Source organism: Carassius auratus, chromosome 4 (assembly GCF_003368295.1).
Source record: "Carassius auratus strain Wakin chromosome 4, ASM336829v1, whole genome shotgun sequence".
Lineage (NCBI taxonomy): Eukaryota > Metazoa > Chordata > Actinopteri > Cypriniformes > Cyprinidae > Carassius > Carassius auratus.
Genome location: NC_039246.1, coordinates 23,169,629 through 23,195,971, shown reverse-complemented (window position 1 = coordinate 23,195,971; position 26,343 = coordinate 23,169,629). Strand labels below are relative to the sequence as shown.

General features: G+C 35.4%; 2 protein-coding genes across 4 annotated transcripts in view; both read right to left on the bottom strand.

The window, feature by feature from the left end:
• Nucleotides 1-3,358, bottom strand: part of LOC113063172 (UHRF1-binding protein 1-like) — a 34,813-nt gene extending 31,455 nt beyond the window's left edge. For 2 of the 3 annotated variants that reach the window (XM_026233402.1, XM_026233410.1), the window contains exon 1: nt 3,105-3,357. In XM_026233402.1, coding sequence (XP_026089187.1) covers nt 3,105-3,148 — 44 coding nt within the window. In that variant the 5' untranslated portion in view covers nt 3,149-3,357. Of the gene's footprint in view, nt 1-3,104 lie in introns of all 3 variants that reach the window. The other variant, XM_026233394.1, reaches the window with a different exon arrangement.
• A 1,498-nt stretch (nt 3,359-4,856) lies between these two features.
• Nucleotides 4,857-26,124, bottom strand: LOC113063164 (plexin-C1-like). The gene is made up of 31 exons (XM_026233386.1): nt 25,146-26,124; nt 24,885-25,010; nt 24,561-24,695; nt 24,077-24,177; nt 23,822-23,930; nt 23,575-23,734; nt 23,369-23,480; nt 23,191-23,284; nt 22,987-23,025; nt 22,541-22,674; nt 22,263-22,442; nt 20,291-20,402; nt 19,809-19,979; nt 19,511-19,669; nt 19,297-19,399; nt 19,115-19,216; nt 18,566-18,669; nt 18,425-18,466; nt 18,216-18,340; nt 17,159-17,357; nt 16,931-17,077; nt 14,218-14,383; nt 13,981-14,081; nt 9,907-9,982; nt 8,518-8,552; nt 7,355-7,450; nt 6,708-6,871; nt 6,427-6,577; nt 6,215-6,355; nt 6,039-6,113; nt 4,857-5,723 (listed from the first exon to the last, which is right to left on the bottom strand). Exons 1-31 carry the CDS (start codon nt 26,037-26,039, stop codon nt 5,619-5,621), a joined length of 4,458 nt encoding a protein of 1,485 aa, XP_026089171.1. The 5' UTR covers nt 26,040-26,124; the 3' UTR covers nt 4,857-5,618.
• Between the last annotated feature and the right edge of the window lie 219 nt (nt 26,125-26,343).

The following is a 26,343-nucleotide window of genomic DNA, read 5'->3' as shown; positions in this document are numbered from 1 at the left end:
CTTCTGTGGAGCACGAAAGAAGAAGTTTAGTAAGATGTTCATGTTGCTCCTTTCCATTCATTGAAAGTGAATGGTGACTACATCTGTCAGGGAAAAAAATATGAATGACTTCAATTTCAAACTATTCCTCCCAGAGACATCTTATATGGCTTCAGAAAGCTTGGAATATGACATTTGTCTTTTAAAACACTTTTTGAAGCTTGACTGTCCCTGGTTCCCATTCACTACAGTTTTATAGAACAGAGCAGCTCTTTTGGGTCATACAGGTTTAGAACAACAGAATGGCGAGTAAATGATAACATTACTGAATAAACGAACTATCCTTCAGATAAACCCTTATCTTAAGAATTCTCTGACGGAAATATTTTCTCATTCTGGCTTGGAGTTCATGATGTGCTATCCAGAAAACTAGTTATAAATAATGTAAATACAGCCTCATTGACCACCACAAGAGTTTCTACCCTGATTTTACAATGATTAGCCATGAACACACACTTACAGACAGGTCTGCATTATCTGATTTATCTTCTAAAATGGGGGCCAGAGACTAGAAAGACAGGCCAAGCATGTTTCATTCCTTTGACAACTGCCTACAGCTTCCTCTTCTGATTTTCACTAAATCAGGTACAACAACTAAACTATATAGGCCTACATAAGAATATTATAAAAATATTATAAATATCAACATACTATATGTTTAATAATATAATATAATAAATAGAATACGTAACCTAAAGCACTGTCTAAAATAGCTTCACTGCTTTAATTATGAAAACTTTGTGTAGCCCTAAAGTGGTGCACAAAGACTGGTGGGTACATTTCCCTTTCTATTTCCTGTGAAGTGCTATGTTGACTTGTTCCCCATATTGTTTTACACTATATGCGGTTTGAAATCGAACACAAGACGGGTGCATAGCCTCTGAAGTCCACTTTGTATCGGGCGATTGGAAATTACTGATAAGCTAAACAATAAATATGAGACTATTACAGACTGAAAAAGTGCCGCCGCAAGAGGAATACTTGATTTTGTGTAGGTCAAAGTCTGGGTAAAAGTCCCTCAGTGTTAAATTAATTCAACACAACATCATAAACAATAAGTCTAGGTCCATAGTGTGCACTATTCATTTTAGGGGGCCTTGAGCGCCACTATTCCTCCAAAAAATGCAGAGTGTGCAACCAACATCAACCCGAAGGGCACACTTTAAAGATATGACCCTTTCGAGATGCCATCCAACACCATCTTTATTTTATCATGCTGCCCAGTCGACATCTTGGATCGAGCTATTGCTTATCAAATGAGGAACACCATGAGACACACGTCACCATTATACCAAATGGCCGCTGTTGTCATTTTGAATGGACAGGTGTAGTATTTCATCTGGATGCGCTCCACTGAGGGAATAAATAATGCAGGTAGGTTGGTCTCAAGCACTGACACAACAATGGCACACAACAGTGAAACCATTTGACACAACAACATGCACTCGGCCGCAAAGGAAAAACATTGTTTCTGTTGAACCCATCTTTACGATCTACCCAGTTTTCATTCAAATTCAATTGGAGTCTACAGGGCTGAAAAGTTCAAACCACAAATATTATTGACACCAAAGAGCGACATTGTTGGAATAGCTTCCAGAACAACTTTTTTTAGCTGATGAATGATAAAACCATTGACAACCAAAGACGCAGTTGACTAAACTGTAGAGTACACTTAAAATAAAGATAAAATTACCATGGATTAGTGTGCATGCTAATATAGTTGTCTTTATAGTTGTCATTTATGGCCTTAAAAGTCCCACAGATTTCAACAGAACTGGAATGCTTGTCATTCATAAAGTTCTACATATCTCCTGCAGATCCATGTCTTGTGTATTAAAGGAGGTCCAATGTTGATTTAGAAGCCAATGGTTTTCCAAGTATTTGTGAAAGCCACACACATTTGGAACAACATGGGGGGGGGGTAAAATTTGAAAGTATGTATTGAATGTTTAATTTCCATCTTTAAATACTTAAAATAGTAATCACGTCTAAATCCAATATATACAAAATAATCTGAGATTAGCAAAAAAAAAAAAAAAGAAAAAAAAAAAAAAGAGTCCAATTCTGGGCATCTAGATATGCAAAAGGACACATCACCCACCCCAATATTATAAGTTGTGCTGAAACCTAAATAGTGACAGAATTTTCTTCTGTGTTTTGATGTAAATATATGTACATATGTCAAAGTATAATGGCATATCAGAAAATAAAAAATTTTGGGCAGGTCGAAACACTGGGTGTTGATGGAGGCAGGTGAATGTGAGCTAGCAGCAAATACGTTTAAGTAAATGACTTGAGAAGTCCTGCATACATCACCACAGAAAAGTCTAATGTTTTCACCTGGGAGATCCGGTTATGGCATTTAAAATTAAAAATGCTGGGGAAAAAAATTAAAATTAAAAATTAAATATGCATGGATGAATCATGAATCATCACTTATATCTAAAACATGCATGTGGAAAACTTTTACAAGCCAACGTTAAGATGCCAAATTCATACATTCTTGGTTTACGTGGCATCCTACTAGACTCTTTCTTGATTAACTGACCTTTAAGTGTCAACCAGATACACCACAGGGCTAGAAATGGGTTCAGTCTGTCATGGAATGTCATGAATCCACTTAAATCATACCAATGATCTAACCTGTCTGAAGGAAATGAGGGGTGGTTTCCAAAGCAGAGGAAATATGTGTATGTGTGTGTATATATATATATATATATATATATATATATATATATATATATATATATATATATATATATATATATATATTATTTCAAGCCAAAAAGCACGCTCTCTAGCCCACTGACCCACAAAAAAAACTACACTAAGATGAGAGCAGAAAGACTCGTTTGGCTGGAGACATGAAACCCAAAGTGTGTTTTGACATCAACCCAGTGCAACAGCATTTTGTCTGGCAAGCTGTCAAAGCCCAGTTATGACCCATCAGCATGTCATCCTGCCCAGACACATCAGCAGGACTCATCTCAGCCTTTAAACCATGATTCGTGTTAATGGAGCAGCGGTATGTATGTAAAGCCCGTCAGGAAGGGATCAGCTCTGACCTGGAGAGATGTTTCAGGATCTGTTTCTTGATCAATCCAGCCATGACCGGTATCTCATCAATCACTTATCCACGGACGGGCGGCAGATTTTCGAAGCTGTACATTTTAGGTGTCCTCCGGTCAACCGGAGTGTTTTCCTCTGAATAATGAAGCGTCGTAATGGGAGAATATAAACATGACTCGTAGAGGCGTCCGTCGCTACCACTTCACCGTCGGGTCCATGTTGACTGTGTGACGCGTCGGTGGATGAACGCGCATGCGCAGGAGCACCCCATGATAATTAGGCTCGCCCAAATCCGATCAGCCAATAATAATCGGTCTTGAAATGTACGTCACACTATGTCATGGCGTTTATTTTTGTAATATGCACATATAATAATAATTTTTTTGATGTCATGTTATACTTTTATTTATGTGGTTTGTCCAAAAATTTAATTTTTGTTATTCAACTGTTTATTATCTTCGGAAAATACCATATTCACAAATGTAAATGGTCTAATTCACAACCTAGCTTTAATGTATTTCATCTGGACTTTAAAACATATTACAAAACAATAGAAAACATGCAAAATATGAAGGCTACAAGAACATTTCATCTCCTGAAGGAACTGAATATATTTTAATTTTCCCCTTCTATAAATTAATGTTATTATCCTCTGGTCTGTACATTTCTTTTTTTGTTGTGCAGGTTGCACAGTATTTGTAGTGTTCTCTGTACCTATTGTCCTGTGCATTGTTCATAATAAAATTTTGAAAAAAAAAAAAAAAAAAAAAAAACATATAATAATAATTTTTTTTTATTTTTTTATGGAAATTTCTTGTCAGCTATCCCCCGTAGTTTCTCCCCTCCTTCCTGTTTGTTCCTTTGATGCTATTATGAATTTAACTGATTTTGTGTTACTGTTCTTGTTTTGCAATAATATATATATACATATTTAGTAAAGGTTAAATTATTTTTTACATTAGATAATATTATTGTGTATCATTAAAACAATGTCTTGAATACACTGTGAATATATTTATTAAACTATATAAAATTAACTATATACACAAGCGTTTCAGTTCATTTCCATTGTTTATGTTGTTTATTGTTTTATTATGTCATTTGTTTGTATTATGTCATCTTTTAAATTGTAAGAAGAAAAAAAGTTTGTTGTGGAATGCTTTTTTGTTTCTGCCTTCAGTTTAAAAGAAAAAATAAATAAATAGGCTATATACATATTAATTAAAAAGGATGATTTATTTGAATATTGTTCTGAGCATAATAATATCCCTTTAATTATGTATATTATATTTATAAAGCTATCCATAAAATCAAACATAATTTATTAAATATAAAAAAAAATTATTAATATTATTGTGGAATATGGAATTATTATGGTGTGTATTGTTTGTTTAGCCTATTTGTTATTCTAGATATAGGTATGGGATTAGATATGTTTTAGATTAATAATATAATTTGAGCCATTTTATGGTATGAAATGTAATCTTTGTTGAGCTCTTATTTTCCTATACATTAGAAAATGAATAAACACTGATCAAAATACTACAGTTATAATTTATTTATTTATTATTAATTGGATATACTCATAAACAGAAATGGGCAAATAGTAAACTTAACATCTGCCAATACATCCTAAGTGTTACATTAGATTTAAAAAAAAAAAAATATGTGTGTATATATATATATATATATATATATATATATATATATATATATATATATATATACATATACATTTGCATTTTAAAATATACTGGCAATTTCACTTATAATTTTTTGTTTGGTGATATAGTTCTGAATGTTACTCCTTGTGGATAATTCATTAATACATATTTTCTGCCCTGAAACAACAAACAAACAAACAAACAGACAGACAAACAAACAAACAAACGTCCTTGTCTCGAAATCGATTAATGCAAGCTGTCATATGATAAGTAATAGCCCATATAACCAATAGAGGGCGACAAAGGAACACAGATTAACAGTGATCACACTGATAGAAACATCTCTTTACATAGAACCACACACATATTAATATGGTGCAGACCAGGACAGTTGAATAATTATGCAGATTACACAAATAATTCGTTTAGTCCATTTTCAAAGGATTTCAGAAAATATGACACGCTTGAACTGGCAGATAAATGCTTTAGAGGCAAATACTGCAGTAAAATAATATACAATTTAGAAAGCATGGAGAAAAATCTAATCAAACCATTTAAATCATCAAGGTTTGCAAGTAATGGGTTTGAGATACATTATATAGACATTTCAGTGTTACTCCAATATAAACTCAACAACAAGCTCCTCTCAAACCCTGAAATTCATCAATATACATTACATTCACTTGGTCTCTATAATGTCTAACAAACAGCAGTGAATCTGTCTTTTCTAATATATGTATGATTATGCTGTCAGTCTTTATGATGGAGGTGCATCCAGTTTACTGTCCAGCTTAAAATAAACCAAATGCAGTGTAAATACGCATATGAATAACAAAACCAGGGATTTCAACTCCAACCTCCTCGCTTCATGTTTTCAAATAGCGACTTCACGTTTTGCATGTCCTCTTTCAATTTATCAGGGGCGCCTGTCTGTTCCAGCTTCTGGGAAACCTGTAGTGACCGAGTTTGAAAAAGAAAAAGTCATGCTGTTGTATAATTACTTTGCTAAATCTGAATACTTCCAGCATTCCTGACCACCCAACTTTCAGATGATTTCGACACAGTATCAAATCTCCTTTCAAAACAGGTTTTGAAGTAAAACAGGATGTGAAAGTGTTTGTTACATGTCATGAAGAGTGGTAAAATAAGTTTCCTTTATTGAATTTCGGTGGCTTTGATGTGCCTGAAAATCCTGTGAAAATGTTCTGTGAAACTGCCACAAATGCACAAAAGAGTCGATGTGCGATGTGAATGCAAGAGTCGTACCTTGCTGAAGTAGCGGAGCATGTATTTGCAGAGTTCTCGCAGAGCCACAGATTCATTGAACTCATTTCGATGTTTCTGATGAACATGGGAAAATAACATTTAGGCATTTTTCCATACAATCATCTGCCTATCAATACACTTTCTTTTATTTCTAGGTAATGTCTGACATATTGTACCTTTGACTCCCCTTGAAGAAATATTTTCAACTCTTGGCTGCTGATAGAAGGCTGGTCCCTCACTAACTTGTAGTACGACTTCACTTCCTGTTTGTACCGAGGGATGTCTTTGCCATAGAGTAGTTTATTGGTTGGTGAATGCTGTGGGAGAAAAAGGGAGTCAGTAATCTCTGTGATACTCGCAGCTCTGCAAGTTAGGGTTCAGTGGTTACCTTGTCCAGGTGTTGCTCGACTAGGGAGAAGGAGTCCATGAAGGCCTGAGCGATGACGGACAGACAGCCGTCCAGGTGTGGCGTCTTTTCCAAGTCGCTGAACACAAAGTCAGGGTTCTTCAGGATGTTCACCCAGAAACGAAGTGGAAGGCTGATTGGGAGGTTAGAAAATCCATTTTAGTTGTGCATGAACATATGAACATATGAGATATTCAGCCGTCGGTGCAGCTGATTGCGGAGCTGTGCGAAGTGTACTTCAATGAAAGTGTGTTATCCAGCACCTGTTTGTTTTCCAGATGTGGAGAACATCTGGATCTGAGATTTTCTTTCTCTCGGCTTGTACATCCAGGAAGTCAAAAAAGTACTTGATGGCCATTGGGGCCCTGTTGTTAGGCAATCCCCAGATACTCCTGAACAGATTCTCCACAAAAGAATGGACTGCTACCTGGTGGACACAATGAGCACATGTGTCATATTTATATATATTGTGTACATACTCTCTCTCTCTCTCTCTCTCTCTCTCTCTCTCTCTCTCTCTCTCTCTGTCTATCCATCCATCCATCCATCCATCCATCCATCTATCTATCTATCTATCTATCTATCTATCTATCTATCTATCTATCTATCTATCTATCTATCTATCTATCTATCTATCCATCCATCCATCCATCCATCTATCCTTCTATCCATCTATCTATCTATCTATCTATCCGTCCATCCATCTGTCCATCCATCCGTCTATCTATCTATCTATCTATCTATCTATCTATCTATCTATCTATCTATCTATCTATCTATCTATCTATCTATCCATCTATCAATCCGTCCATCCATCCATCCATCCATCCATCCATCCATCTATCTATCTATTGTATCTACACAATATAGAGTTTATAATAAAAAGCTTCTGTGTGTCAGTTATTCTCACCTTAGTGGAGAGCAGCTTGGTAAGGTACATCTCTTTGAACTTTAGAGCTTTTTTCTCTGGGTGTTTGCTCAGGTCATTGTCGATGTCTGGATCGACCTAGACCAATCAAAAAGTTCTGTTACTATGTGTATTTGAAATTGTCTTTCATACAATGTATCATATCATATCAGTATTACAGTTTTTTTATTGCTAACATCCTTTTGTCCAATCTGTAGTCACATTTTCAAAACACTAAACACAATTGGCACAACATCACACTGTTGTGATCATGCCTTTAACACAATTCATGTCGTTTTCACACAATAAAAAATTAGCACGTTTCTAAAATGCTTACATTTTATTTTCACACAGGCTTACCCCATACCCAAATCACAGATATGTCTTATATTTTTTTCTGAAAAATGCTTTAACACAGCATGACAGGAATGAACCTAATATTTCAAACTTTAAATGTAGTGTAAAGCCTCCACCTCTGCAAAAACAGCAACTCAAAAAGTATTGAAAAATCTCTTATAAAATATTTGAACTATTTAAATATTTGGGTAAGAATGTGTACTGGAGTGTATATTTTAATGTTTTTGTTTGCTTTTCCCTCTTACACGTGTGAAACCCATGAAAGTTTATTTCTGCCATGGAATATAAAGGGTAATTGGGACTTTTTTTTCATCTCACAGTTCTGACTTTTACAGTATTTCTTGAAACTGTTAATTTATCTTACAATTCTGATAAAGTCTGAATTGCAAGATGTCAAGAACTCGCAATTCAAGCAATAGAATTCCAAATTGTGAGATAAAAAAGTTCAAAATTACTGTTTTTACAATATAATAATCCATGCTATTTTACAACAATGTCTTCTTTTATATACTCACAGTGGTTCTAATAGAAATTGTTTAGGTTATTATGCCTCATTATAAGAAGAGGCACAATGCTTGGTGAACAATATCAACAACACACAGCTTCCTCTCATTTAAACAGGAAGAACCTGGCAAAACTGAAAGTATCACACACACCCACATTCCCTTCACATCAGTTTGAACGCAATAGCATAGATCTAACACATGATATCTCAATAGTAACGCAGATCTTTAGTTGTGTAAATGCAATGAGAAGGACACAGCAAAACAAACACTGTACAGAAGTACACATGCACTATAGCAACTCACCAGATGGAAGTACTTGACAGCGAAGTTCTTATCATCTGTCAAACAAAACAGCACAATGATGAGTAAATAAGCAACGTCAAGCCAATACTGGCCCAACAATCTTTATTGTTTGACGCATCAGATAGGATGTGTTACAGTACTGAATCTCTACTGAGTGGAACTAAATTTGGCACATGTCAGCACCCAAATTTGCATAAAGCAGATGCACTCCAACATATAGCATTAAAAACACATACAAACATAACCAGATGTGAAAATACAAACATTTCGACAACTTGGACCCTTGTCTGACATTAAACAACATAATTAGACTACAAACAGACCATTGATCACTAATATACACTCAAACTGAAATGTCATGGATTAATTTATATTCATTAAATGTACTGTACAACAATTACTGATCTGTTAACATGTATAAGATGTAAATATATCAATAACGTCATGAAAGTTATCAAAGGCTACCAGAAACTGTATGTGGTACATATACAGGAAAAGAGACTCCACCGACAGATGTATCATGTGGTATACAGAGACAGAGACAACCGATACCACCACTTCCTTCACTCAATGGCAAATTTCAACCTTGTGTTACAGTTTGAGAATGCTGCGTTCGATTTTAAGCTCTTTGTTAATAGCTCTAGTTCAAACAAGTTCAATGGAAGGGATAGGTCACCTCAAAAAAATGTAATATTCGAATTATCTTCTCATCATCAAGTCATTTCAAACCCACATGACTTTATTTTGTGGGTGGAAAACAAAAAGTGATGTTTAACAGACTTTTAACGCTGCTCTCTTCCAAAAAGAGAAATTAGATGGGGGACCAGTGGCTGTCAAACTCCAAAAAACACTTACTTCTTTACAGCTCCTATATTCCTTTTAATTGTATGGAAATTAAGCTTGAACATTCTGAAAAACTAATTCTTGCATGTTACAAGGAGAAAGAAAGTCCTTCAGGTTTTGAAAATGATGAGGGTAAATGATGAGTAACGAGTAAATGATGAGAGAATCGTCCTATCGTGACTGAACTTTCCCTTTATTTGAAATTCTCTCAAGTGATCAAACAGAGTACAGATCATATCTAGATGCAATGTGTTACATAAATACTTTTTTTTTTCTTCTTCAGAACACCCACATTATGTGTTGCAGTACTGACTGTTTTGCAGATTGGGTGGGGTGTTTGGAGAGCAAACTATATTGTGGTTAGCTGTATGGCTGTTTGTAGTGAACTTTTAATATTTATAAGTTGTTAACACTCAAAAAATGCAAATCTATTTGAAGTACAATAATAAAGTAGCAACAACTGCGACACCAAAATAAACCACCCACAATGTATTGATTGTGATGGCATTGTTTCAGTTTGTGGATGATGGGAGGATTGTGACTCACCCTTTACACTGCTCTGAGACCTCAGTGGTGCATGCACTTTTGTTGTGATAACTTTAATGCATGATCCATCTCCAACCTGGATGGAAACACACATTTAAAAACAGAAACTCTGGAAAAATGAAGAAAATAACTACAGTGTACTGCAGCAGTTCATGAGTGTATTATGGGTTTGCACAACAGTTTAGCATAATCTGGGTTTATTTGGGCTTGTGATACAAGCTTTGCAAGTGAAAGGTCAATCTCAAGCACCTTGAATAAAGCTAACAGAGAACATAAGAATACTGAACAAGACATTTCTGTTCTATGCTATTTCTATCTGAACTACATTTTTACAGTTTCTAAAGCATATGTGATGGGTCATTTCTTTTTGTCACTGTTTTAAAGGTGTTGTTATGCGGCTGCTGGGGTGTTCTGGGTGGTTTCTTACACATTTTGGAGTTGTGGCTTAGTGGTTAGAGAGTTTGTTTCCTAACCCTTAGGTTGTGGATTTGAGTCTCAGGCTGGCAATACCACGACTGAGGTGCCCTTGAGCAAGACACTGAACCCCCTACTTCTCCCTGGGTGCCGCAGCATAAATGGCTGCCCACTGCTCCGGGTGTGTGTTCACGGGGTGTGTGTGTTCACTGCTGTGTGTGTGTGCACTTTAGATGGGTTAAATGCAGAGCATGAATTCTGAGTATGGGTCACCATACTTGGCTGTTGCTTTGGTGCAATTTATTGTGAATATTCATGCAATGTATTATGTACATTTACAACTGCGGTTTCCAACATTATCAGTTGATAATGTCATGTTGCTCAAAATCATATTTTCTACACATTTCTATTAGACTTTTTGTTGGTAAATTTGCCATGAATTGTGGAGGTGAATCTTGACTTTCACAAATGAAGAGAAATGTAGATCATGCCAATTACAAACCACTTCTCAGAAATAGCTCAAAGGTGCATCTCAGGAACCTGGGTCAAAATTATAGATTTTTCTTTTATGCCAAAAATCATTAGGATATTAAGTAAATTTAGTCAATTTCCAAGTGTAAAGATATCAAAATGATTTTTTTGCACCCTCAGATTCCAGAGTTTCAAATAGTTGTATCTCGGCCAAATATTGTCTGATCCTAATAAACCATACATACAATAAATGGAAAGTTGATTTATTTAGCTTTCAGATGATGCATAAATCTAAAAAAAAAATTATAAAAATGTACACTTAAGACTGGTTTTGTGGGTCAGGGTCACATATATACAGAGGACGACACAGGAGTTACAAATTTTAACATTCAATGAACTTCTAGGAAATGATCAGGATCAACAGCTGAGAGGAGAAAGGATGCATGTTGGAAGATTGCAAAGGCAAAACAGAGGAAAAGGAAGAAGAGGCCAAGGATATAGGTGCATTTCAGATGAAACACAGTAGACCATGTTGTCCATCATGGCCTTACAATGTCTGAGGTGGGTTTCCTGTGTTTGCCTTTGTAATTTTCTATTTTCGCCTTTGTGCCCATATTTCTTTTTCTTTTCTATATCACAGTAACTTTGCAATGTGTGTTTTTTACTAGTAAAAAGGGTAACTGTGAATAAAATCCAGTCTCTTTGAATCAATACATTACTTACAGTAGTGTGTAAATTAGTACTTTTGAAATGAATGGCATGCATAAGAAGTGCAGCCTTCTGCATTTCAATACTTCACACAGATTGGAAGGTGTTGGGTTACAGGTTGGGTTATTTTAAACCCAACATTTTTTAGTGTGTTGTTATTCACCTACTACATTATGTGTGTGTGAATCGGTGGGTGTTGTTGATCTTCTTTTGCAGATGTGGTGTTAACAATACTGTTATGTCATAAAGTGGCACATTCCACAAACTGTCATTTTGGCAAATTGGCTTCAATAAGCTGTTTTTAGAATAACAAGAAACTTTTGAGTTCTGAAACTTACATGATGTTTTTATAGTGCAATGACCTCTTATATATTGATTTCTCAGTTCATGATCCCTTTAAAGCAGCAAACAACTTCAGTATGTGTGTCATGCCCATGGACTGTCAGTGTGTTTGTTTTCCTCCCCATGTTCTTCCCGTAACTCAGTTTCTCCCGTGTCTGATCGTGCCCATATTTTGTTCCCCTGTTTGAATTATTACCGTTTTTCTAAGTCGCTTTGGTACATTCCTCAGATCAGAAATTGAAAATTGCAAAACTACCTCTGCAATCTTCACATCATACTGTCACTTATGCACACCTAAAAATCAGTTTCTCATTTCTTTGAACAAGTTGCAAATGCTTTGGCACATCCATGCAAATGATTACGTACAATTCTCTGCTCTTTACTACATTATCAATCGCTTATGTCCTGTTGATCAACATGTATTATAATGGGTCTTTGTTGAACAGTCTCACTACTCACAACATATTAGTTCATTGCAGTCTTTACATGCAAAATGGTTGAACAAGTTGTCAAAATATGTAAATATTTCTATACAATTCCATAAGACTTTTTTTTCTAAATCTGTCCTGAATTGGTTAATTTCTCCTAGGTGAATCCCAATTTTTTTTTCTAAAAAAGGTGCATTTCATGAACCATTAACTGGCAAGTACATATATATATATATATAGCCAAAGTACAACACAATGTTTCAGTGTCTGACAATCTCATCCCTGAACAAAAGTGTGGGGTTGGGTTCAGATTGGAGATGACCTGCCAAAGTACATGATCGTTTGGCATAATGTCAGTTTCCATCGCTTCAACATCATCAGGAAATTGTTTGCAGCCCACAACAGGATGCTGATGGAGTTCCTCCCACCCTACTCTTCAATCATTAACCCCATTGAGGAATTTTTCTCAGTTTATAAATAAAAAGTATAAGATCGCCAGCCACATACATACTGTTGATGGCCCTTCTGGCTGCCATGGATGCACTGCATGTACAGTTTTTCCTAAAGAGATTGTCCCATTTTCACATTTCTACTTTTCTTTTCTTTGTGCAATGCAGTGCTGTCTTTCCCCTGCTCTATCGCATTGACATGATCCATCAACAAATTGCAGTACAAACAGTAAAAGTGTAAATGTGAATCCTGAAGTCTCTTGCAATCAAACTCCCACATACCCTGGGGTGTAACCTACAATTTACAATAACATTCATCAAAACTGTAGCCATAGTTTACATCAGAACATCCCTCCAGAGTACACTGTTGTATTAACAACATGACTAAGCAATTTGACTGTCTTATCCATGAACTATGACACTGTAATCAGAATCAGAATCAGAATCAGAATGAGCTTTATTGCCAGGTATGTTTACACATACGAGGAATTTGTTTTCGTGACAGAAGCTCCGCAGTACAACAGAATGACAGCGACAGAACATAAAACACATAATAAAAGAATAAAAAATACAAATAAGTAGATAGTGAATGACAATATACAAATGACAGAATGAACGAGTGAAACTCCCGCGGCGAATAGAACGGCTTGCAGTTAATGAAGAGTGTTTCGAGATTTGAGCAGCACTTCTTCTTTAACACAGTTACATCTGTACACCACCGTTCATTGATGTAAAAGCGCGGGACATGCTAAGGACTTGTCATTCTGATGGCACCGATATGTTCATTGACACATATATTTATTCTTGAGAGAATAACTAAGGATTTTGAGCAAGAGACTGGCTTTTGCAGGAAATCCATGATGTCTTGATATTTGTAGGAGTTGTTTTGAGAAATGCACTTACTGTTTTGCAAATGTCAAGGATGATTCAAGAAATGTACCAAAGCAACTGATAAAAACTGTAAAAGACTGTTGATTGGGATTCTCCTGTGTTCTCTTCATACCTTGCTCCTCTCCATAGGCAATCATGACAATGTGCTCATAATAAACAGAATGTTATTGGTGATGATTAAAAGTTCTTTTTATAGTTGTCGTTCTCGGTGTGAACAAACCTTACCTCAAAACCCTAAGCCTGTATTTTATTCTCATCTCTATATATGGCCCATGTGGGATTTTTGTTTTCATCAGTTATCTGTTTGCTTAGAATAAAGTTTACTTCTAAAAAAAGATGTTTACTCAGTTTTTATATTTTCATGCACTCACCTGATAATGTTTCAGAGTGTTCAGCATAGTAACTTGTCCTCGAACCTCTGAGGACCCATCGACTTCCTGTAGCATGACAAACCTTCCTTCCTTTTCGTATTCTGTGAGTGCACAACATAACAGAGAATTCAAACAGAAATCAGTTTGGTGGATATTGCAACTGGCAACCTGAAACACGCTTTATGAAATATTATGATCATCAACAGTAAGAGAGTAAAGAGTAGGGAGTCTACTAACCAATTTCTATATCCCTGCTCTGCTGGAAGGGGAAACCAAACTTGCGCTGGAAGGTCTGCAAGATTTTCTCTTTGACCTGTTGTATTGTGTCACAGGTCAGTGCGTTGACCTCTAAGGATTCACTGACCTCTCCTTCAGTCCCCACCGCAAACACCACATTCAGTTTCTAAAGGGGTGAAAACATAAACCAAACAATTAAACAACCCAAGAAAATCTATCTATCTATCTATCTATCTATCTATCTATCTATCTATCTATCTATCTATCTATCTATCTATCTATCTTTTTTTATGAGAATGCATGGAGAAGCAAACAGTAAAGCACATAAAGAGCTCAAAATAAATAAATGACCTGTAATCTTCTTCAAAACATACTGAATGTTCAATTTCAGAGAGTTACAATATATTACGAAAGGGGAAAAAAATGATCAAATCCACTCATAATGTCTTTCAGCTGCAGTTTGATTGAGATTAACTGCAATGCGAAATTAAAAAAAGAAAAAAAATATGTATGCATTGTGTTAAAAATGGAGTTATCTGTTTTTGCAAATTCATCTGTTTTTGCATAACGCTGAGTCGGATTTCTAAAAATGCTGTATCGACTTAAATTGGAATGGCAGTTTAAAAAAATCCACAATTGCATAAGACTTTGCCGTTTAAATACTACTTCTTTTTTTGCCACTGTAATTTCCTGTAAAGCAGCAGAATACAACTATTAAAAGGGGTCATATGATGCAATTTCAAGTTTCCCTTTCTCTTCGGAGTGTTACAAGCTGTTCGTGAATAGATAAGTTCCCTAAAGTTGCAAAGACTAAAGTCTCAAACCCAAAGAGATATTCTATATAAAAGTTAGGAGTCAACCAAGCCCTCCTAAAACGGCTCGTTCTAACATATCCCCACATGTCTATGTCACTATGTGGGAAGATTTGCATAACACCACCCAAATGTTCACGCAAAGAAAGAAGGTGTAATTTTAACTTTGATTCTCGCTGTAGTATTGTTGCTGCCGCCATGTTGTAGAGATGCTGTTTCGTTGTGAAAATGAAAATACTTTGTTTGGCCTTCCAAAAGAGGACACAACTAAAAATCAGTGGTCAAGTTGTATTTACAACACTGTTCCAGGACAGTTCAACCCAAATAATTAGATCAACGCATTTTATGTAGGGACGTACATATGTACGTTTACATACAGTATGTAACAAACTGATGAACTTTGTAAAAACCAATGCTTTTCATAAAGGCGGGGAATAGAGGAGAAACAATAATGTACATTATGTGGAAAATATCTTTTTTTTTTACTTAAACCACATAAACACATTGCATTACACCAAATACACCAAATAATGTTCTTTTTAGCAACATCATATGGCCCTTTTAATATTGGACCATCTTTTGACACAAATATCTTCCTTTGGAGAAATGGCATTTTCTGGCTTGGCAATACAGGTACAGTCCAGTTTTGTGAGAGGAAGGCTTGCAGGACTGATATCACTGCAAAAAAAGCAAAATGCAGAAGTACAGCAGTCACACTAGTCTAACCGTGAGAGCCTGCTGGTGATTTTGTGGGGAAGATGGCCTTGTCACATGATTCTGTCCACAAACTATCATTTATCTTTCATGGTTTCTTGTTGATGCAAGCGTGTTTATGAGCAAAAGAACTGCTAAAAACCAACCATCCAACCACACTCAATATGAGTATCAGGAAGGAATCAGGAACAATAAATGATTGGAAACAAAAAAATTATAAATGTAATTCTATATGGCCCAACATTAAAGATTACGTTAGCTCACCCAAAAATTAAAATTCTTTTATCATTTGCCAACCCTCAGCTTGTTCCAAATCTGTATGAATTTCTTTCTTCTGCCAAACTGAAAAGAAGATATTTAAAAAAATATGGTTTTTGGCCAAAACAGACTTCAATATATTTTCTACACTATGGAAATCAACGGGGACCAGCAACCTTTTGGTTACCAACATTCTTAGAAATATCTTATTAATGTTCCACAGAGGAAAGAACTCAAACACATTTGGAACAACTATTAGTAATTGATGACGAAAAATTCATTTTTGCATGAACTATCCTTTTAACAATGACTCCTACACATAAGAAAAGAAGAAATAAGAAAAAATAGGAAATTAACCCAACTGTCGGAAAATGATGCCAGAAGCACTTGTGCGAGAAATGTTGCACAACGAATCTACAGGATGCCTTCCTGTAGTTTAAGGATGGACATGACAACAGGATAAAAAGCAGAAGCTTCTGTGCAACTAATGCAACACATCTAGCAAGAAACTTCTGCTCTTTTGAACTTCCGTTCATCAAAGAGTTCTGTATCATTTGTCACGGTTTTAACATATATAAAAAGATATATAATCACAGGAATAAATTATATTTAAAAAAATATTAATACAGTTATTTTAAAGTGTAATAATATTTGACTAAATGACAGTGTTTAAGATCAAATAAATGCAGCCTTCAGGAGCATACAAGACTTCTTTAAAAAAAAATTTTTTCTTAATTGCATCCAACTTTTAAACAGTTAGTGCAGGAAGGAAAATATTTGGTGTTTTTGATTAAAATGGGGAATATTTTTAAATATGAATGTAGCTTGCAAAATACCGAAAGGTATTTCTAAAGTCAGTACTTGTACTTTTTTTTTTGCAAATACTTCCTCATTTGCATAAAAGAGATAGTAAAAGAGGAAATACTGACCAAGGCCTCAAAGTCCTGTGCTTGGCAGAGAAGCCAGTCCTCGCTAAGAGTGTACAGAGCCTTCTCCGTCACTGAATCCACCGGCCCTTTGGAGATTTGCTGAGTCAAAGCTGACACCAACAGGAAGAGAGGCTGTCCTACAGATTCCTATGGAGGAAGCATATATTTAAGTAGCTGAAGAGAACGTGTGCTTTCTAAATCCACAACAGAGCAGATGTATGGACGGACCCTGAGGAAGCCGTACAGACAGACGGACATCCAGTTGGTAAGAAGCTTCTCCACTATGGACTCTGTGCGGCGCAGGAGAAGTTTGGGATTTGCATTGCTGGACTGGTCCATCAGAGTCTGCAGAAGATCCTCCATGACCTCTGTGAGATAAAGCAGGTCTCCATGAAGGGCCAGAGTCAACAGAGATGCCACTGTACATCTAAGAGGAAGAGGAACAGATAGGGAGATCAAAAGAGATATAAAGTTATAAACAACAGAAGAAATACAAGTATAAACATAGTGTTACTGGCAGTTACGCATCTGTTAGCTAATAGAAACCAATCACAGCTTCATTCATTCATTCATTTTGTGTAATATTGTATGTACAGAATGTTGCAATTTCTTGTATTATGTTCATTTTATTTTAATTTTGAATATTCATGCTTTGAAAATTTAAAAAAATGTATGCAAAACTTTCAAGCCAATAAATTGCTCTCTTTTCTTTTCTTTTCTTTTCTTTTCTTTTCTTCATTTAATTCATTTTGTTTTATTATTAATATTTGATACTTTCTTAGCAATTGATCATCTATAAAATTTAATATGTTTTTTTTTTTTTTGTTAAATGTATGCATTTTTCTTATATATATTACCACTTATTTCTTTGCCTTTGCAATGCTTGCTATTGTTGTTTAATCTTTTATCTACATGCTTGTCGGGTTTCATGGAATATAGGTCTTCATGAATAAGAGATACTCTAACTCTAACATGTACATTATCAAACAAATATCTGTGTTTATAGTAAGTCTGGTGTTCATTTTCAGGGTAGAAAATTATGAGTCCCTTCGAAGAAGGAGATCTGCTATACTAAAAAAACCACAAAACATTATCTGTTTAGAATTCTAAGCAACAGGCATCAAGCCAAGGTCTCAAAATAAACATTAATGGCCTTTGACATGGTTTATCAAGTCATCTTCAAACTGAGGTGAGAATATATTCAAAGCAATCTTCTTCCTCTTTTGTAACTCGCTTTGGACAAAAAGGCCTGCTAAATATATACATTTACATGTCTCTGACTCACTTGTCTCTTATGCTGAAGTTTTTCTGTTCCTCTAATGCATGCACGAAACAACTGAGAAACTGCTTATCTCTGATCAGCTCAGCAAAGGCCTGACATTTCTCATCTATAGCGGTCTGCTCAGAGTCCTGACCATAAAAAACACAGAGACAACACATTTAGTTTTGTACAATGTGATGATATATACTGCTAAAGACACTGCAGCATCTTACCTGGCCAATGTCTCTGATCACGAGTGCTGCCAGAGGACCAGCCTAGTGAAAATGACAGAATGTATATTAAACAAACAAACATTAAGAGCAACTCTACAAGTACTGTAGGCCTACAAAGGGAATTCAAGACAGATTTTCTACCTCAGGAAAGAAGATTTTTGAGGCAAAGTGCTTGTAATCCAGGAAGGGTATAGCTCCAACATTATCAATTAAATCAGATTTTTCTGTTTGCAATTCAACAAAGCCTGTCAACACAACAAACATATAAGCATAATGCAATCACACACAACAAGACATGAAACATTTCTGTATAGTATGGCAGCAATATGAGCATGTAAGGGAGTAATGACATGTTTACTGCGGTATGCCCTACTTACATAACCTATGTTACCTGTGGTTGTTTTTTTGAAGTTGTTTACAAGCTCAAAAAATATTGCATATTGCTTGTGAACCTTTTTCAGTCTAAGTAAGTTGTTAAAAATGTTTTTGACTGCCATGCATATTGCTAAGAAAAGTAACTGCCACATGATTTGAAGCATCATTTCTGTCCTGTGTACAAATGTGCGGAAGGAGTTACTCACCAAAGTTGTCTATTTAGGGTAAGTTGTGTGTTCATAACACTAACCATCAGTATGAGCAGTACTGATGCTTGCAAACACCACAAAGACCAGCATTTCAAAGAGGACCAACCTTGTCGTATGTCCCTTCTGATGTTGCTTTCCAGCATTTCCAGTTGCTTGTTCATTCTCTCGTTCATTTTTCTCTGGCTCTTACGGTGAATAATGAATCCAACTAGACAGAGGAGCAAACACATACATTATTAGCTGTAGGACTTTTGTGAAAATATGTGACAAAAATCTAAAATCACTTACCAGCAGTACCCAGAATTATGAGCAGGATCAATGCAGCAAGAATGAGAAAATATAGTGAACTATTTTGAGACTCAAGGTTTTTAGTAAATCTCCCAATTTTGACCTGAAAATTATAGTAAAAGAAGGAATTTTGTATGTAAGATAAAAGGGTCAGAAATAATTTCCCATATTTTCTGACAATTTGCATTTAAAAAAAATGAATATTTAAACTCACAGTGAGGGAGTCTAATGCAGTGACGGCTGATTCTCCTCTGATTGTACAGATAACAGCATTGGACTCAATCCTGTCCAAAAGACACTGATACGGCTTATCTTTATGTACACCGATTACATTCAACTCACTGATGCTCAAATTCAGATCATCCTTCTTTTTCTGAGAAACAGAGAGTGTGGGATGGTTTGGAGGCTGTGATTTTCACATACTCGTGCAGAAACATAATATTTACTGAATTTACTGAATGCCAAAAATGCAGACTGTAGACTGGAGTTAAACTCTTTATCACTAAACTCACCTGAATGTTCACCTGTAGATTGTTGGCCACCTGTAAGACGGTGAATCCAGTGAATTCTGGATCAGGCTTGTAGAAGAAATTACGCACACAGTTCACAGTTGAGTTCCCAACATTTAACAGCAATCTAAACTGACCACCGCCATCACAAAGGGGTGAGTGGAACCACACATCCTGAGAAAGAGAGACAATGAAAATATGACATTAATAAATTGCAGCTTTACATGTATGATGTGAATAAAATTAAATTCTTCAGTCAGTATTACATTTCTGACAGAGACAAGCTGATAATTATTTTCAACTGTAAATCCTAATTAAATTTATAAAAAATAAATATTTAATTAATATGATATATTATAATTCTGTATATTTTGTTTAAAAAAAATTCCATTCAATTCAATTGTTTGAAATGATTAGTCATCATAACAGTTTGGGATCAGTAAGGTGATGGACATTTAAAGACTCTGAAGTTATAAATAGCTGACCTCTATGACCCCTGAGCTTGTGTTGTATTGTGGTTTCAGCGCAGAGGAGAGGACAGCAACTGACTCCACAAATTCCAGATTGCTGCCATGAACATGAATCTTCCTTCCACCGCTGAATGAAGAGATTAAAACAACTTCAACCAGTAATACATGATAATACATTTATTTTTCATTCATTACTCATTCATTCATTCACATTTAAATTCCCCCACTTATTTTTGCATATGTGGCTTTTGCATGCACACAGACACACAATACAGGGGCGTAGCCATCTTTTCAGAAGTGAGGGGACAGAAATTATATATTATATATATATATATATATATATATATATATATATATATATATATATATTACAATATAATAGAAAACATTACAATAGAACATTTCTGTAATCTATAGCCTACCAGTCAACAGTTTTTGAACAATAAAATCTTTAATGTTTTTAAAGAAGTCTCTTCTGCTCACCAAGCCTGCATTTATTTGATCCTAAGTACAGGATTTTACTATTTAAAATAACTATTTTCTATTTGAAAATATTTTAAAATGTAATTTATTCCTGTGATCAAAGGTGAATGTTCAGCATCATTACTCCAGTAGTGTCACATCCTTAAGAAATCAAATCATTCTTAATATGCTGATTTGCTGATTATCGATATTTAAAACATGAGTGCATTTTTTTCAGCATTCTTTGATGAATAGAAGGATCCAAAGATCAGCATTTATGTGAAATAAAAAGCCTTTGCAACATTATACAGTATATCATTCAAAAATATATATATTTTTGGAAAATAAATTATAGATATGAATACTTTTATTTAGCAAGCTTTAAAATATCAATAAATAACATTTTGAAATATATTCAAACAGAAAACAGTTATTTTAAATAGTCTAGTAAAAATATTTCAGTTTACTGTTTTGCTGTACTTTGGATCAAATAAATGCAGGCTTGGTGAACAGAAGAGACTTGACTTGTAGTGGATACTATAGGCAACTTTAATTATTCTCTAATTTCTAGCTTATAATTTGCTTAGAAATCTATAACTGCTTGACAATAACAAATAATAATGATTTTTTAAAATATACTACAAACACTTATTTATCACATAATGAGGCAGATTATTTTCTATACTGTAATAAATCTATGTCAATTAGCACTGTTTTGTTCATACACTCTATTTATCACCTGCTGGAGATGACTTGAAAAAACATATATTGTCGCAATCGTATATATAAATGTCTTCGTGTTTCCAAAAGTTTCAGTTCTTCTGTTAAAACAAATGTTTTCATACAATGATAGCTGGACACTGTTGCCCTTATTAGGAGTTTCCTGATATGACTTTCTGCGCGAGAGCACGCTCCGGCTTCGAGGATGAATGAAACACACACTGCACTAGTGTTTAGCTCTTCTGGGTCCGAATAAAATATCAGGTCATGCGCAGACTATCCTGTCTCTTTGAGTTTAAATCTGTATTTATTCACAAGCTCTTGAAAACATCTATGCGAACACATTTGAATGAAAAAGTGGACAAATTTCCATGCTATTAAAAGTAGGGGGGACACGTCCCCCGCGTAATCTACGCCCCTGACACAATACCACACATTTCTACAAGCAATGGAGGTGAAACCCACCAAAAATATTAAGAAAAGCATGGCTGTCAGAAACCAGGTTGCTCTTACTAAACCTTTAAAAGTTTAAGCAAGTCTAAACTGCGGAGCTCAGCAACATAACAAAACATGCAGGAAATTACCTAATGTATCTTATTTCTGTATTCACTCTCTGCTGTCTTTACTGTTTTTTCATCCGTTCTAAAATTTTCTCTGCAGATCATTGCAAATCTTATTTTTCCACTTAACAGTGTTCTTGCAAATCTCATGATTAAAATGTTCTGTATGACATTATATTCACTCATTTAAATGTCATTGTCATCTATGTAGAAGCTGATCAGACAGTGGTGTGAAATGATCTGACCTGCTCCAGCTGACTGTGGGCTGTATCCAAGTGCAGCTGGGCTGAGAACCGTAAGTGATGGTGCTGTTTCCATGACAACGGTCGTCAGGAGTAACAACACACACTTTGACTGTTCCTTTAGTTTCACTGGGAGGAATGTGGAACCTTAAAGAGTCACTGGAGCGATCAAACACTGGAGATCTGAAGAGAAACATTCATGTACAGATATACAGAATCAGTTATCTCAATCTACACACATTTATCTATATACCACTAAACACAAACACACAGAATCTCACTCTTTAGGAATGCAGTCCAGAACTCCTTGAATACGGATTTTAGTAACAGATTCCAGGTTCCTTCCTTTTAGAAAAACTCTGTTTCTGCCATGGAAAGAAACCTTGTTTGGCTCCATAGACAAAATCTCTGGCTTCTACAGGATATCAACAACACAAAACTGAATAATAAGAACCAAAGTTAAAATGAATTTCACAACTTATTATATAATTTATTATATAATATTTTTTTTTAAATAATATAACATTGACTATATATATTTGGAATATCAACAAATAATATATTATACATAATTAAAAAAAAAGATGATTATGACAAATTGTTCCTTAAATGGGGAAATAAAATCATTGGCCTCCTGGTAAGTCATATTCTTCTGAAATAGGAACATACAGAAAAAAACAACATCCCTATTTTGTAAAGCTGGGCACATTATCAGTATAACACTTACTTTGTAGTCCATCTCAGAGACCAGATGTTTACATGCATCCTAAAGAGTAGAGAAAAAGATGTTCATGTACTTACTGAGTTCACTTCAGTCAACACAATGAGTTTAACTATCAACAATGAATTGAAAATAATTTATAAAGGTATGCTATTTCCCAATACACATGTACTGAAACACTGGATTATAGATTACACGACATCTTCTCACCTTTATGTTTAACTGTGGTCCAGGTCCATGTGTCCAATCACAGCGCTGAGAGGAAGAGGACCAGTGACAGCCAGATGATACACACTGAACACACCTGCATTTAATTCATGTTTTTAATATCATTGAAACAAAAGTTCAAAGAAGTCTTTTAAACTATTTTAGACTGTGATGTTCTCACTGTGTATAAGTAGCATTTGTTGAATGATCTGTGATACTGGAGCAGTTCCTCAGTGTCAGCATCTCTGTGATCTTCTGATCCTCAACAGTAACAGTAGCAGAGACTTTTAAACCTGAACAGATTACCAACAAAATAATAATCATATTCTGAATAGACAAATACACTGTATGTTATTAAATATACAACTCATTTGAAGGAGAACCAACCTCCAGTATAGAGCATCTGGTCAGAAAAACTACAGGAGCAGTTTGGGAAGACTGCAGACAGATCAGAGCCATCACACAGGTTTACACTTTCTTTAGTGAAGGAACATGAGAAGGCAGGATTTCCTGTGCTCTCCAGACTCAAGGAAAGATGTAGAGTAATCTGTGTAGACATGAGAAATGGTTGGTAAAAAGTCACAATTCAATCAGTCAGTTAAAAAATGTTTTAACCGTTAATCTTTTTTTCTACCTTTCCTGAAGAGTTCTCTGTCATCTGAAAAGAAAACAGCTGTGTCTCAAGAGAGTTTTTTGGGATGGACACCCATGAAGTATTTGAGCATTCATCTTGAGTAGAACATCTAGATAAAAACAGCAACAACAAAAATATCACAGCAGAACAGAATGTCTATATAGATGATTATGGTTTTCTACAACTTTTTTACAACTTTTGTGTTGATGCAGCCTGCAGTAGATTTCATGTGTGATATGATAAACGCAGGCTGACCTGTGAGTGTTCACACACCAGCCACAGAGAGGATCCTGAGCAGCTCTGCAGTCTTTCAGAGTGCTGTATTTAGCACACTGAGCAATGGGCACTCTTCTTAACTACAGCAAAATAAAAAAAAAACATGAGCAGAAAGAGACAAGTATGATGATTTGATCAACACATAGTAAGGGATAGTGCCTGATTTAGTAACTTAACTTAAACTTAAATTTAGTGGTTCTTTAACTGCATGGGCATGGGAGAATTGCATTGTTTGGCAGAGAAAAACATTGTCTTGGATCAACAAAAGTATAAGGCAAAATATAAATTTGCTTCTGAAAAGCATTATCACCTTTTACTTATTTATTTTAGAGTAATATTTGTAGAATTAAAATATTATATACATAAAATATTTATTATTCAATATTTTCAATATTGTTTTCATTACACTAGTAGTATATATATTTTATTCATTGTTTGTTAATTGCACATTTTTAAACCTCACTTGTTGCCTCAAAGCGATGTAGATATGTTTGAAATCTACTGGATCAAAGTGGATTCTGGGAAGCACTGATCGTTCATCATCAGATTTGTACAGCACTGTTGGACAGCCTGGTCTGAATATCCCATTCAAAATAAGCTAGAAAAACGAACAGAAATACATATAATGTATTATGACTACAGTAGTTCAAAAGCAGAATTAAAGAAAATGGATAAAATTATTATATATAATTAAATTATAAATAGCAATGGTGGGCATGTGCTTAAAAAAAAACCTATGAGTCTAGTGAAGATAAAGGTACATGTTTGACAGATAGATGAAGGAGACCTTTATGAGTTGTCCATCACTGGTTCCTATGAACAGCACAATCCTGGATTCAATCCTCGTTGCTGCCACTGCTGACATTGAGCTGTACCTGAACACCACAGAGAGCGGCTGAAGTTCACCACCACTCTGAAACACAAACAACAATATTAAATTGAGATGACTTTAGGGAATAGTAAAACTATGTTTATCATGCAACATCGATAAGGTGAAATACTGTTCTCAGTAATTTTATTGAAAAATGTGTAGCATGCAATTTCCAACCTCAGAATCACAATTTCCACTGTAAGCGCAGAAACCCTTGACTTGGCCTCGAACGTTACTGATGTTGTACAGAGCCAGCGCGCTGTTCTCCGGATCCTCCTGATTCTGTGAACTGAACACACCTGCCCAAATAACATCGTTCACTGAGGGAATAACGGTGCTGGCGACGAGCACTGGACGAACTTTATCACTGCAGCATCGTATCGTTGAAGCCTGCAGGGATTTGAGGATTTCTGACTTTTTCTCTTTAGAGCTGTCCATCCTCAGGACGAGCACTTTCCTCTCAGTCTTTGTGTTGAGAAATAAATATGATTCTGAGGGTGAAACTCTCTGGAATCCATCAACAAACTCCACATCTCTCACTGTGCTCTGAATGCTGGCATCTGATCCTTCTGCTATTTTTGAGAAAATCCCTCCTCGCTGAGAATCTAAAGTGTTCCACAGGATAACAACAGAATCTTTAGATTTTGCATCGTTGTCCTTTTTCGCAACCAAAAGGTACCTACCACTTATGAAGGCAACAGATTTATTATTCTGTTTCGGTCCTACCAATATATTACTTTCACAGTAAATACTGTTTGTAATATTATTTATATCAAGAACTTCACAATATCCTTCTTTAAAAGTCCCACACGTTATCAGGGTGCCGTTCGCGTCATTAGGCACCAGAATGTTGACTCTGTTGTGTTCAGTGGCATTAGTGATGTCTTTCCTCTTCTCCTCATATAGATCGTGTCTCATCTGATGAAGTCGATGGTCAGTAAGAACAAACAACTTATTGTTACCAACTACAAAGTCCTTAATGTATCCATCAAAGTCCTTCACATCACCGCAAATGCAATATTTCAAAAGTACAAATATTCCAAGTAAGTGTATTCTGCTCATCTTGCACATGTGACGAGCAGCTGAAGTTTAGAGATCTTGTCACAGAGATCGACTACGCTCAGACTCGTTCACTCGTGAAGTGGATGGAAGTGAAAGTGGTTCTGAGGATGCAGATGACTTCCGCGCAACACACCAACAAATCTATAGCCTTGGTGTGACATTTAGATGTTTCGAACTATTAAAACATTTAATGATGAAAAAACATTTTATGATCAAAAACAACAGAAAATATGAGTCAGGAACAAGTCTGTTCTCTTCTGTATACATTTCACTGACAAACTTCATATTTAATAGTTTTAATTTTGTAAACATC